General features: G+C 38.6%; 1 protein-coding gene across 2 annotated transcripts in view; it reads left to right on the forward strand.

Moving 5' to 3' along the window:
- The window catches only part of LOC147998712 (uncharacterized), a 184,257-nt gene extending 169,641 nt beyond the window's left edge, over positions 1 to 14,616 (forward strand). The window contains exons 6-9 of one of the 2 annotated variants that reach the window (XM_087598798.1): positions 6,540 to 6,646; positions 7,653 to 8,238; positions 9,380 to 9,673; positions 13,076 to 14,616. In XM_087598798.1, the coding sequence (XP_087454924.1) occupies positions 9,506 to 9,673; positions 13,076 to 13,393 (486 nt within the window). In that variant the 5' untranslated portion in view covers positions 6,540 to 6,646; positions 7,653 to 8,238; positions 9,380 to 9,505 and the 3' untranslated portion in view covers positions 13,394 to 14,616. The remainder of the gene's footprint in view (positions 1 to 6,539; positions 6,647 to 7,652; positions 8,239 to 9,379; positions 9,674 to 13,075) is intronic. The other variant, XM_087598797.1, reaches the window with a different exon arrangement.
- Positions 14,617 to 15,102: the final 486 nt, after the last annotated feature.

The raw sequence follows: 15,102 nt of genomic DNA on the forward strand, positions 1-15,102 counted from the left end.
TCTTTATCAAGAAGATAAGCTCGAATGAAATTGATTCTTTGCTTTGAAATAGTGGTGAAAATTTTAAGCTGAAAGGAACTATTTAAATAATAAAACAAGGATTTAGGTGAATTATAGATTTCTAAGAACTGCCTCCATTTATGTAAGCTACAGTGAAAACAAATCAGTCTACTGAGAAAATATTTCCAGTCCAACAGATGTCATTTGTTTTTAGATTTATTTTTATTTTATCCATGTCTGGGATTTGTCTACATGTCTGCGTGTATATCACTTGGGTGCCTGGTACCCTCAGATGTCAAAGAAAATATTAGATGCCCTGCTTTAGGAGTTTCTGAAGTTGTGAACCACCATGAAGGTGTTGGAAAGTGAACCTGGGTCCCGTGCAAGAATAACAAATGTTCATAACTGTTAAGCCATCTTTCCATCCCAGATGCCAAATCTTACACTTCTATCCCCTCCCCTAGATACGTGTGGTGCCCTCTGTTCCCATGATATTTTTTTAATCCTACCTTGATAACTGAGATTTAAAAAGATTCATTTAGAAGTAAGCCTTGCACCTTTGTCCTCAGTTTTCCTGCTGGTGTCTTGCCTGCCTTCATCTAGTACTGACTAAAAGAATGATCTCTTCAGTTTCCATTGACATCTGTGACATCTGGACTAAAGATCAACTTGAACCCTATTTGCTTTAATATTAGAAATGAAAATCTAGCTTAAAGATAGAAAGATTATAATGCAGACTCAAGTGCCCTGGCTCTAGACCAAGCCAATGTTTTGAATCTGGAGAGATCATGTTAAAAAGAGCAATTGCCTAGGACTCAAAATCTAATTTGCTAAGCCACAGACAAACAAGGTTTCCCAGTCAAAGTATCAAAGTGGGAAAAAACTAATGCCAATGATGCACCTATTTGTCTGTGTATCATCATTTTTATTAGAGGAGAAGCCATCTTTAATAATGTAATGTAAAGTAATATGACATTAACATATAAATAATTAATGATATACAGTAATATGACATTTAAGAATATGGTAAATCATTAATGATGTCTTTCAAGTGTCCATCATCATCTCCTCCTTATAAATGTTCTCCTATCCTCTGTTAGTCTACTGCTCTGCCCTCATGAGTATTGTTTCCTCTCCTGTCCCGATCATCCTTGAGGCATTTTATTCTCAGCTAATGATAGGCAATAGGTATCAAAGGCCATAGAAATGAATTCCTTTTTAAAAATCAATCTGTAAGATTAATGACTTAAAATTCATGATTTAGTTATGCAGTCTTGGGAGGAGATCTTTCAGTTTCTTTTCTGCGTTGAAGTAAAATCCAGCACCCATAGAGAAGCTTTGGTCAACAGCTTTTGACCAATCACTATGTTTGTGGTCCTGTAAGGTGACAAAGAACTGAGGAATTTCTACTTCCTCGTATGCTTACTGCACCTCTCCATGAATACTTAGGTTTCGATACAGAGAGAGCACTGTGTTGCCATTCACTGCGCCATTTAGTACTGCAAGAAACCAAAAACACTCGGCAGGATCAATACAATATTAGCATATCTATATTAGTTGCAAACTATACCATCAGATGTGCGAGATCACTCTGGTATGAACAATGGTTGGAATTGTCTGGCAATGCAGGTCTGCAAATGTATCCCTATAATTAGCTGGTGCACAGCTGTAATGCTTATGGAAACTGTTTTTCAGACTCTAATTCTGAGATGTTCGACTTCATTCATTGTTACTTAGAGCTGTTTCTACCTCACTGAAGAAAGGTTTGGGGAAAATGCCATCACTGTTGCATTGTTTCTTACATGATAAACCACAGAGGAGGCATAGAGAGAGAAGGAACAACAATCATGGGGCAGCAGTTCATGGGCTGGATGCTCAGCTGACTCTTTCTAAGACCACTACGTAACTTGAACTTTCATTGGACTCCTAAGCTTAATTTGATCTTTCCAGTCTTAAAGACAAGGAAACAAAAACTCAGGAATAAAGAAAAGTTTCCAAGATCCCAGACAGGGGATTCAATGGGATGAGGTTCGAATCAGGGGTCAAACAATGAGTGTTCATCTAGCTACACGGTACAAAATTCATCAACAATTTCGAAGGTGATATAGTTATTGAAGGCCGATAACGGAGGTCAGTCTGGGTGCTAATGAAATCAGCGCTCTTCTGATAGTCTCAGGGCACAGGAACAAGGTATGTCTTGGAGACTTGTATACAACAGGGTTCGAAAGGAAGACAGTGAGTCCTGCTTTAGCAGCCCCCACAACAGCCACCCAGTCTGTATCAGTGAAAGGCTGCTAGCTCAGACAGGAAGAGAGAGCAACGAGTTGAACTTCCTCCACAGCCAGCCGATGTCTCCAAAGGAAGCTACTTGCCCACATCATCTCAAAATACTCTTCAAACTGAATGTCCCTCCTTCTACTCCCTGTTAATCTCTCTACCCGTCCTCTTGACTCTCGCTTATACTCTGGGGTGTTTTTCTATGTTCACTCCCTGTCAACTGGTTGCTTGCTCTGCGGCCTGACTTTATGAAATTCTGTTTATAGTATTCAAGTATAAAACTCTTAGATTAAAGGTGCATGCGAGGGCTGAGCACACCACAAGTAGAAACAGGTTTTGCTAGTAAAGAACACAACCTCGGGGTCCACAGTAGGGACCTGCAACAGCTAATTTTCACCATCTTTTATGTGACAAAGCTGCAAAAATTAGTTCTCTTATTTATCCACTAGTGTCCCCATGTCTTCCTACTGTCTTTGGAGGTTTTCTTATGGATTTGGGCCTCTGGGCCTTAACAATGCTATCAAGCCACTCCCTCCATTTCTGAATGAGTTATAATAAATTTACTTTCTTGGTATCTTTCTCAAATTCTATTTTCTGTAATTTTTGATAAAATTAGATAGTTTGGTCATTATCCTCACCCCATATACCATCTACCTCTATTATGTCTTGGGCAATTCTCAACTCAGCAATTTATTTAATATATTGTATATGCAGTCATTTACATTGGAGAGCTCTATATCCCCAAAGTAGCTACATATTTCTCGGAGTCTAGCTTGAACATTGTCGTCGTATGGTGATATGGGGACCCACGCCAGGAGGATGAGCATCTCTGACCCCTCGGCACCACTTGGGGCACTAGGGAATGCCATTGTCTGCAAGTCCTATGGCAGTGGCCTCACCTGAATGCTTCTAAGGTAATTTGCATTCACATGCAGTGATGAGCTGATATTCCTGGAGCTTCCTCCCTTCAGGATGGTTCTCTATAAAAAGAACAGGAGTGTTTTGGCAGACTTATAATTGCACTTAATCAAATGCCACTGCTAAGGCCAGACGAGAATTTAAGCACCAGACCCACAGAGAGAAATCTGAGCCCTTGCTTCATTGCTGCTCTGTGGAGGACCAGAGCTCTGAGAAGAGCAAACAGAGTAAGCGGAACTTGGGTAAGTGGCTAGATCTGTGAGGACAAGGGGGAGCCATGCAGATATCATGCCATGTGTGTGCGTATGTGTACAATACATTAGGCAGCAGTGCTGTCATGGTGCTTCACCACAGCCCTCTCCAGACACTCCGTAGGCAGTGCTTAGCTGCAGAGCACTTATAATTATGCACAGTTGAAATCTCTGTGAGCCGCTCTCCTCCCGGCTGCAGTCTACAGGAGGGAGACATATACTACATTTGCTTCTCCCCATGCATTTTGACAAGTTTTTTTTTAAAGGCATCAGGATAATGTTTGCATGCATTATGTAGCTAGAAGAATGAAAACCCCATTACAAGATCTGAAATTACCAGGCTCCCTTAACGTGACATAAATCAGGCCCACCTGACATCCCTACTTCAAGCACTCATGTTGCAGGCACCAGGAAGGGTATGCAAATGAAGCTTTGCATCTTTCTAGTGGAGGACAAAACTCAAACATCCTGATTGAGAATGCAGCTACGTCTGATACCCAAAGGTAGGAAAAACATACTTTTCGTGGGTCACACTGGTGTTTGGGTCTGTTTTAACTGCCAATGACCATAATAGCTTCATGGTGTCTTATTGATCAGAGGGTTTAATATCCTTATCTAATGGAGTACAGGACATATGAGACGTTTATAACCCTGGCACCTCCTCCCAACAGCTAGTAATGTGCACTTGGCTATGTGTAATAGGACTCTAATTTCCCAGAAGACCCTGGCCCATCCTATCAGGAAGTGCCGTTACCATGATTTAGTAATGCCATCATCAATCTGGAGTGGAATAGTCTTTATATGTGCGTTTGCACATTTGATTGTTTAAAATTTGCCTGGTTAAAATTTTAACAATAATGGAGCACCCTTTTCCTGATTCTGTGATGCATGTTTGTTTATTTTATAAGGTTGCTACATCTGTTTCATTCTTTGAAACATCTTTTACTGGTGACTTTACTGCCTTGGCAGTTCACATGATTAAGTAAACTACTTTAAGAGTTTATGTGTTCTTAATGGAACATAAAATCCAAATGCCAATTGGTTTGGATAAAAATACTGAGAAATACAGTTTCTAATTTTACTTTCTCAGGTTGACATTAGCCTAAACTTTTAAAAAACATTTTCCTAATATTTATCATATTTTATCAAAATGTACTAGTTGATAATCTAAGTGTGTGCATGTGTATGTGTATATTTGTGTATTTGAATATGTGTGATTGTGTCCTGCTACCAAATACTATAATAGCTTTTATTTTAAAATACATTTTTAATAGAAAGAGAAGAGTATAATAGTTAAATTTCCCTTGAGCTACCTATTACCTTATTAAAATTAAACATATAAATTATTTTCATGGTTTTAAAAGGCCAAGTTAGAGAAAAAAGCAGCTATATTTAAGTGTACAATGTCACTTAAATCTCATTCTTCCTTAACTATATTATCTAACCATAAATAGAAGTTCTGTGTGTGCAGCTTTGCATATGTGCATACATGTAGGAATAGGGCTGAATACATATGGATGTGTGCTCTTACATATGCATCTGCATTTGTGTTTATGTCTGAATGCTGTTATGCGCATGATTGTAATGCTGGATGCATAAGAATGGGAATATAGTTGTATGTGTGGATCTCTGCATATGTGCATGTGTGTTTGTATGTGTGTATGTGTGGATATATTGTTGTATATATAAACTAAAGTAGTTTGTGAGGATTACATATTAAGGTAATTTTCAGGATGCCATCAAGTTACTGAACTTACACTTATGTCTCTAGTATTTCCATAGTTAAATGGGATGCAGAGATGGTCTTTTCTCCTGAGAGACACAGCCAGAATACAGCAAATACAGAGGCGAACGCCAGCAACAAACCACTGAACTGAGAACAGGAACCCCGTTGAAGGAATCAGAGAAAGGACTGGAAGAGCTTGAAGGGGCTCGAGACCCTATATGAACAATAATGCCAAGCAACCAGAGCTTCCAGGGACTAAGCCACTACCTAAAGACTATACATGGACTGACCCTGGACTCTGACCTCATAGGTAGCAATGAATATCCTAGTAAGATCACCAGTGGCAGGGGAAGCCCTGGGTCCTGCTAAGACTGAACCCCCAGTGAACGTGATTGTGGGGGGAGGGTGGCAATGGGGGGAGGATGGGGAGGGGAACACCCATATAGAATGGGAGGGGGAGGTGCTGGGGGATGTTTGCTCGGAAACCGGGAAAGGGAATAACACTCGAAATGTAAATAAGAAATACTCAAGTTAATAAAAAAAAATGTGTTCTTCCTTCAAGATCTGTGAGACAATGATGGAAGATAGACTAAGGGACTGGCTAACCAATGATTGACCCAACTTGAGACCCATCAAGAACTAAACCCTGACAGTATTAATCATATTCTGCTATGCCTCCAGGCGGGAGCTCAATATAAGTGTCCCCTGAAAGCTCCACCCATGAGAAGACGGAAACAGATGCAAAGACCCACAACCAAACATTAGGCAGAGCTCAGAGAGTCTTGTGGAAGAGCTGTGGGAAGGACTGAGGGACCCAACAGGAATAGAGACTCCATTAGAAACCAACAGAATCAATTAACCTGGACCTTTGGGGGCTCGTAGACACTGAACCACCAAGCAAAGAGCAAGCATATACTAGATATAAGATCCCTGCCCACAGGGAACAAACATGCATCTTGGTCTTCTTTTAGCTCCCAACAACTGGAGCAGGGGCTGTCTGGACCAGGCCCAAGTGCCAAAATAAAACACATCCCCAGAACACCAGACTTCTGGAGCAGAAATAACCCAGGAAGATTCAAACAGCAAGTATTTGGGGAAGTAGCCAGTCTAGTATTAGAATAGGAGTAATCCTCTAGCAATTGTGCAGAGCCTAATGAATAAATCATTTTTTGAGTCTTGTTTATTTGAATCGAGATGGGGATAAACATAATTCATATTATTTAACACAAGATTATTTGTTTTTCTTGGGGGAAATGATGTTGCCATCCGTTTATCAATTACATATTGAAATCAATTAGCAAAATGCTCATGCCATTTTTGTTGATTTTTTAAAAATACAAAGTCCCCCTTCTGCCCCTCTTTGACAGGCTTTGATCCCATCTTCTGCATTATTGATGAGGCTGATGCTGTGGAAGTCACGTGAGAAGCAGTGTGGTCGCTTCCTTCACTGATGCTGAGAGTTTCATATTTTATTGTGAGTTTCTTTTGATAAGAGCATATGTGATTTATTAAGTAAGTATGTAGTCATAAGATTGTTACTGTGCCACATGCTACAAATTTGAACACTGATGGGTTGTGAGACCAAAGGAGGGTGGAATTTACTGAAGAGAAGGAGGGAGTACGTATTTTTTTGTAAGGAAAATGCAACTTTGAGCAAATGTGGAAATACCAACCAGCGTATGCAAATGTCTTGTGATGACTGAAGCATGGGTGAATCTACGAGTAAGCAGGGTCTGAGAAGAGAGACCCTTCTGCCCTAAAACAGAGGAAAGGCAATATAGTCAAATACAAATATGACAGCCATTCATGTAGCATAATATTTTCTAGTAGCAACATTTGAGAAAGTAAAATATCAATTTTTAAGTGTTTCATTTGACTTAAAATAATCAAAGTATTATTACCATATACATCCACTCTCCTAATTTTTTGTTACCTCTTCTTTGAATCCTAGTTTTCATGGTAAGTTTACAATGTACCCCTATCAGGATACTAGATTTTTATTTGGAATTATTGGCCCTATTTAAGTCTCACAAACTTTAGAGATGAAAAATAAATTCATATGCCCACCCTGTCCTGAACCCAAAATCTTTCCAATCACTAAATTGTACATCCATTGTCAAATTTAAGTTTAGCTTGTAAAACTGGATAAAATTAAAAGCTCAGTGCCTCAGTCACACAACTCATATTTAAATGCTCAGTAGACCCAAGGAGAATGGAAAGGCTTGTTGCACCGTGTAGAATGGGAGGTGTGGTTAGATCGCGCCTGTATCATCAGCCTTGTTAAGGTCTTCATTTCAGGTGAACACCATTGAAAGTGCTTGTGGATGTTACGGAAAGGTTTGAGTTAGGAGAGGTCATTCAGTTGCTGTGGAGAATGGGTGGATAATAAGAAAAACCTATCAGTTGAATAAGCTAATCTGGAAAACGATGATGTTGGTGGAGGAGAAGATACTCTTCCATGAGACTTTTCTTTCTTTAAGGAACAAAATTCACAGAGTGGATGATAGAAATGAAACGAAGAAAGATATAAGAAGACCAGGGTTCTTAACTATGTTTGACCAATGAAGAAGAGTTTCGACAGGGTTCTATTGGGATGGCTTGTTCTGTCTTAGGAAAATCTAATGGTGGACCAGCCTGGTTTGCTCATGAGTCTTGACGCTTCTTCAGTATCCTATGTGGAGCCTGATCTGGAAGAACTTCAAAACTTAAGATTACCTGGTGTTCTTTGCTGTTATGACTGACACATCCTCTACATGTAATTTGAAACTTCTTGATAACATGGCCAAGTAATGCACTTTGTTATACAGTAGACTACTATGAGTAGTCCAAAAATAATTAAGTAAATTATTAAATACAAGGCAAAAGTTCCCCACCTGCTGCGTTCTAGTCACAGAATTTTCACATCTTCGCTTCTACTGTACTACAAGGAAACCGAACTCACAGGAGATGGGACAGACATCACTTCTCAGTGGAAACTTTTAAAAGCTTCGGAACCATGTCATGTAACAACCTTAGAACAAATCTGGGACAGAATCACTTGAAGGCGACTTCAGTCATCCAAGAAAGGTAGCTGAGGACCTAGGTAGAAATCAAAAAAGAGGGCTAACATAGTAATAAGAGTTTACTGACTGTTGAATTTAAGTAGTTCTTGCAGTCTGAGTGAGAGCCTCTAAGAATGGAGTGGAGCTGGGATAGTGTGCCTTGAAGGACTGCATTCATTTACTGCATTTAAGACAACTGATAGGCAGGGTAATGGGCAGCTGCTGGAGCTGCAATCCAGACAAGGAACATCACACCTGACAAGGCCGACTTAGCATGGGCTTCAGGGAGGAACAGTCCTTAGCAGTTTCAAATCTAAACTGCCAAGAAAGATAATGGTAGATGGCTGTCTGTTGTGCTTGCTGGCGTCTTGTTGAGCATATTTAAAAATTATTCCTATTGTACTATAAAGCCTGCATACAATGTCAAACATGAATGCCCTAAGTTGCAAGGAATAGAGTCAAGCAAAACTAGTTACTAGATGCTGTCAAAAATGACAGCTTTAACTGGACTGTAGGTGGAGATAGATAAAATAAATATTTAATCTTCCTTGTTTTTTATTCTCATTATAACTTGCTATTTACCCACCTATTGTAAAGTAAGATTTTATGCTGTGTTTTTCTGCACACAATATTATAGGACTGGGAATTAAATTATTTCACCAATACTTCTAAAATGTGTTGTAAGATTATAAAAATATCTAGACACTGTGGCCAGAGTACAGAGATGACCTTAGTGACTGCCAAAGTAGACTATGGACTTTTAACGCTAGGAAATATATTTCCATATCTTGGTTTTGCACTCAGTAAAAAATTTCCACAGTTTACAAATAGGAGCTAAAATTTAGTTATTTAAAATTCATACATAAATATACACACACATGTAACATTAAATATTACATGCTTTATAAGCATATGTATATATTTACAAATATTAAAATAGGGCTATTCCATCTCATCGTAAATACCAATATTTACACCTTTAATGTACATTTGACTTAACATTTTATATGCATATATTTCTCAAACTAATTTATAGTAATTTTGTCTTGGAACGATAAGTTTAAAGTTTCTAGAAATAAAATTACTTTCCAACTCTTTCAAAGCTCCTTGTTTTCCTGATTGGAAACGAGGCTTAATAAACCAAATCAATCTGTTTTCTGTTTCAGTAACCCAGATAAATCCTTCAAATCCCTGCTTCCTTGGCGGTGGCTGAGCTTGGTGGAACCCTGTCTGATTCCATTTATTTCCCTGCTCAGTGCTTAGAGCTGCTGTTACTGAGTCAGTGCCAGTCCATGGGGATCCAATGCCAGCAGCATGTATTGTGCACTGGGCTCACATCAGTTCACATCGCTGCCAAAACCTGGAGGAGAAGCGGTGGAAATGGAAAAAGCACAACGGTTTTTGGATTAACTTCTGCCACGACCCAAACTGAAACACCAGCTTTCTTCACTGCAGGCTTGGTAAGCAAATCTACCCAAGATTCAAAAGATGAGTTCAGTTTGATGTCACACAGTAAAATGCTGGTTACGCACTGAGTGTGCTTAATCAACATCCATGTGTGTCAAAACTGGGCCCATGATTTGACAGATATTTTACCTGAGTCACACAAACTCAGATTCAGTTACTTTACCATCCTGGTGAAAGGGAGGGTTTGTGCCTTCCTAAGAAGAAATATCTCAAGACAAAGAGCCAGAATAGTTGTTGTTGATTACACTTTATGGAGCAATACATCCTCAAACTCCATTTCCATAAAAACGAATCACTACTTTAAACATCATCTCTTCCCTCCTTAGTGATTTGGCCTTAATGCATTCATTCTGTGTTGACGGCACAGGTCCTTCCTCTCCCTCTGCCTCCAGAGCCCCTACATCTAACAGATAATAGGATCTCCCTGTTGGTAATTGGTTTATTTGTTTTTAATTACTTTCTGCAGGAGGGTCTAGCACCTGAATGGTATTATGACTTCTCCCAGCATCAATGGTGCTAGGCAGAGAAAAGTAAGATCTAGTATGTGTTTGTTTTAAAGTAAGCTGGTGTTCTCAGTATTGCCTTACTTACTGAGGAATTTTATGAGCCCTTTGTGCAGTGTGTTTGAAATGAAAGATACTGATTTCTCAGAGGAAGAAGAAATCTTCCAGAATTATTTATTTTATTTTATCAATAAAAATGCCAGTGTGCTAAGGCAGGATTAGAAGGTGGACCATCTGGCACAGAGAGAGAGAGAGAGAGAGAGAGAGGGAGGGAGGGAGGGAGGGAGGGAGGGAGGGAGAGAGAGAGAGAGAGAGAGAGAGAGAGAGAGAGAGAGAAAGAATATGCTGAGATAGAATGAGGGGCAGAAAAATTCGCCCCAGAGACAGAGAAAGATTGTTGCATGAAACTGAGGACCAGGTAACCAGTCACGTGGCATTCATAAAATGGAACGTATAGGATATTAAATTATGAGCTAGTCTGGGGAACAGGCCCAAGCTATTGGCCTAGCCTTTTCCTCATATGTAAAAAGTCTCAGAGTCATTATTTCTGGGAACAAAATGGTGAGGTGGATAAAAACGAGGTTACAGATGGCAGCAACTATATCAATGTCTCCCCTAACTCCTCCCAGATCTACCCTACCTCCTCTTGTTGACAACCCAGTGCCCACTTTAAATCTATTGATTCCAACTTGTGTTGACCGTTTGTATTTGCTCATGGAGCATGGTAGAAAAAATAGAAGCCACACCTTTAAAAAAAACTATTCTTTTTCCAAAAGCTATTGACTGTCCACAGCTCCTCAGGTATGATTGGGTCTTAAGAATCTTTTCACAGTGTACTAGAATGGTGACTAACCTTAACTAGTCTTGACAGGTCTTGTGTAGGCAACCACAGTATGTAAATTCGTGAGTGCTATGGCCATATCATGTCCAGAAGACACTTTATAATCTTTACTCACTTTCTTCTTTAACAGTTCCTGAGACTTAGGAAGATACTGTGATATTGATGTCCCATTTGTGTCTAAATATTCAACTAAAAATTCTCGTACTTGGGCCATTTGTGACTTTCTACATGAATCACCTCCATTCCTTTATGTTTAGACCATTGTTCTCTTGTTTTATCTATCTTCTTCCTTAGAAAACATCAGAATATGGTATTATTAGAATTTGTGTTAAATTGGTGTGCAATTCAATTATTTCTAGGATGAGGAATTTAAAGTAGAAGTTGGATTTTTTTTATGTTGTTGACATGATGAAAAGGAAATTATAATTTTTAACAATTATGTCATTGACCTCTGAAGGAACTGATGCATATTAGAAATAGATGCTCTGTTGTTTGTGACTAGAAATATTCAAATGCTACATGAAGTTATTCTTTGTCATTTTGGACTTTATTTGACATGAACATTTTATTTTAGTATCAGAGGCTGTTCTTTTCTCAGTAGTCGAAAACGATAAAAGCAGTATTTTATGTTACCACATCATTGTATCATCAGGAAGAGTTAAAGAATCACTTTATTAAAAAATAATAAGAGGTTAAATTATTTTACCATGAAAATTCATCAAAAGTGAATTACACATAGAGCAGATACATTTTTATCTTCTACTTCTGGTTCAAAGATTCAGTATGAAGACAATGAGTCAGATTATACGTAAGCATTGGCATCTATATGAAATGAAGACAGAGACCTTAACGAGGTTGATGATCTTACCATGATCTAACTATGCCTCCCATTCTGCACTGTGCAAGCGGGTATCCTGCCAGTCTCCTTGTAACTACCAAGCATTTAAATGTAATTTGTATGACTGAGATATGGAGCTTTTAATTTTATCCAATTTCACAAACTTTAAATTTAAACTTAACAATGGACATGACATGCAATTTAATGATTAGAGAAGATTTCACATTTGTTCAGAAAAGGTTGGGAATGTAAGTTTAGTATTTCAATTATACAATTTATAAAATTTAAAGAGGGCTAAGGATTTCCAGTGAAAATTGAGTATCTGTTAAGAATCAATGTAAATTTAAAATGGATATTGGATTTCAAGTAGGGTAGGAAATAAAAGAAATAATAAAATGAATAAGTTGAACTGCTCTTATGCAATTAGAAAAAAAATCCCCTGTGATTCTTTTTGCAACACAGGGCTCAGATTCTAGAACTCTCTGGAGGATATTTGAATCCATGTACTGAAAAAAAAAACTCAGTACAACTTCCAGTTTTATTTATCTTTACATGCTTTGGGTTCTAGAAGGTGTTGGTTTTATATGTTGAACTGAGGAAGTACACTCTGTATTTCATATAAAAGATTGTAAAAAAAAAGTGGGATTACTTCTTTTTAAAAATTGATTTGTAGATTTTACCAAGAAAATTGGGCTGTAAGTGAAGATGAGTTAAGTTTCTCTTTCAGTATATTGAAAGGCTTTGAAAATGACATCCAGCTAGGAATATGAATTTTTCCTATTCATGATGCAGACCAGAGTAGAGAGACATGCCTGCCATATGTGAGTCACGTGGAAAGACACCAGACATAGTGAGCCTAAGCAAGTAGGTGAGAAAGTGGGACAGAGAGAGTGGAAATGAAAGAAGGAGAAAGAGAGAGGAAGAGAAATGGGAAAGGAATGCAAGTAAATATTCTTGTTAGGGACCAAGACGGACTCAAACATTGAGAATACTGGAATTTCATTAGTATGCATAACTGTACTTTTTGACGACTTTATTGGGTTCTTTTCCCTACCACCATCCTAAACATTTATCCCTTTCAACCTCTCACTCCCCAAACTCTATGAAGGCGAGAAAGAAGGTGAGAATGGAAATGGGGGCATCAATACCATTGTACTACTTCCTGCTGTTTAGGGACATGGATTTCTTTGGTGAAGTCCAATATTTTTGTCAGGATATCTCCAACCAGCAACCAGCAGCCAGCAACCAGCAACCAGCAACCAGCAACCAGCAACCAGCAACCAGCAACCAGCACCCAGCAACCAGCAACCAGCAACTGGCAGTCAGAAACCAGGAACCGGCAGCCAGCAGTCGGCAGCCAGCAGCCAGCAGCCAGCAGCCAGCAGCCAGCAGCCAGCAGCCAGCAGCCAGCAGCCAGCAGCCAGCAGCCAGCAGCCAGCAACCAGCAAGAATAGTAGCAGCAGGGGAAGCAGCTGCTGCAGCCTCTCAGGGCTCTGACATTTTTATATCATCTCAAGACCTAGAATTCTAAACATAAACTATTTACAGCTAGCAAAATCATGCCCTTGCTGGAGTACAACATTAATCATAGTTTGCTTCTGTGGACAATCTGAAGCAGCTCTATATCCCACTCCTTGAAACAATGATGATGATGATGATGATGATGATGATGATGATGATGGTGGTGGTGGTGGTGGTGGTGGTGGTGGTGGTGGTGATGTTGATGTTGATGATGATGATGATGACGATGATGATAAACCCCATTCACACAACATTTCTGTATTTAGAAGCCCAAGTTCCCACTACAAGTATGTTTGATTATTGATAGGTCATGGTCTAGAAAGTCCCAGAAGATTAACTTGTGGGGTGGGGCCTGGAGATACGGCTTAGTGGTTAAGGGCCCTGGCTGCTCTTCCAAATGTCCTGGGTTCAATTCACAGCAATCACATGGTGGCTCACAATCATCTATAGTGTGATCTGATGTCCTCTTCTGGCATACAGGTGTACATGCAGATAGAGTACTCATAGACATAAATAAATAAATCTAAAAAAGGGGGGGTGGGGAGTAGCCTGTGATGGGTACTAACAGCTTACTTAATGGATTCACCTAATTGTTTGGGTGGATTTGTTTATAGGCTTTGTTTGATACTTTGGATATTCCTAAATTCAGTACTGGTGACATCTTTAATTCTAATATTAGACATTATGCTGTTCTTTTTTTTTTTTTTTTGGTCTTGGTTAACTCAGGTATGTCTTAACACATTTTACCTTAGAAGTTCAATTTTCTTAAAGTTTATATTACTGTTCATATTATCTATATCTCTTCATGGTAGTTTCCTCTTCTGGATAATTTTTCATTTTCATTTTAATTGCCACCCTACATTGGCAAACATGTCTGTTTAGGGCATATGTTCCTTTCACATGGGATGCTGGAAGGGTCTTCATGAGAAGCTTCCTGTATGATTCCCGATAATGATCATCTCTTCCTTGACTTTGTAATTTTTCCTACAGTTTGTCACTTTTCTTAAAGATTTTGAAGTAGTTTTTTTGTGTTGTTTCTGTCCATTGTCCTCTTTTATTTTCCCAGTGGTTTCTGCTATGTCTTATAATTTTCTTTCTTTGAAGCCTAACAATTTTTGGCTGTCCACAGGAGGTAATAGGCTTGAGGTTTTTTTTTTTTTTTTTAATCATTCTTCTTTTTGATATCTGTAATTAATGCTACAAATGTCTTATTAAACATTAATTTGCTGCATGAACAATTTTATTTGTCATAGTTTAATTTTCATTTACCTCAACCCAGTTTAAATATTAGAGTAAGACATTTAATGTGTATAAATTGAAAAATAGCAACATAAAACTTCCTATAGAGATGTTTGAGTTTTTGAGGAACACTTAGCATTTGTAGTCTGACACTGCAATTATTTTCCTGTTGAAATGGGAGGAAAATGGTCTTTTTTTTTTATAAAATTTATGAGAAAAACTAGAGTGGCATCGGCCAGCCAGTTCATTTGTCCCATGTATGATGTTCATGGACTCATGTTCATATTTGGAGTTTTGGCCTCATCAGGTAGAGTTTCCAAGCACTAAAGCTCATTTAGACTGTGTAAAGGGAGAAAAATAAAATAAAGAACAAGAAATGAAAGATTCAATCTCTGGCCTCTAGTCAGGATAGAATGAAGGACATTTCTGATCAAGAACAAGAAGTCTCTGTACTTGCCTGACTAGTTTCTATCTCTTGCT

Source organism: Rattus norvegicus, chromosome 20 (genome assembly GCF_021556685.1).
Source record: "Rattus norvegicus strain SHRSP/BbbUtx chromosome 20, alternate assembly SHRSP_T2T, whole genome shotgun sequence".
Classification (NCBI taxonomy): Eukaryota; Metazoa; Chordata; class Mammalia; order Rodentia; family Muridae; genus Rattus; species Rattus norvegicus.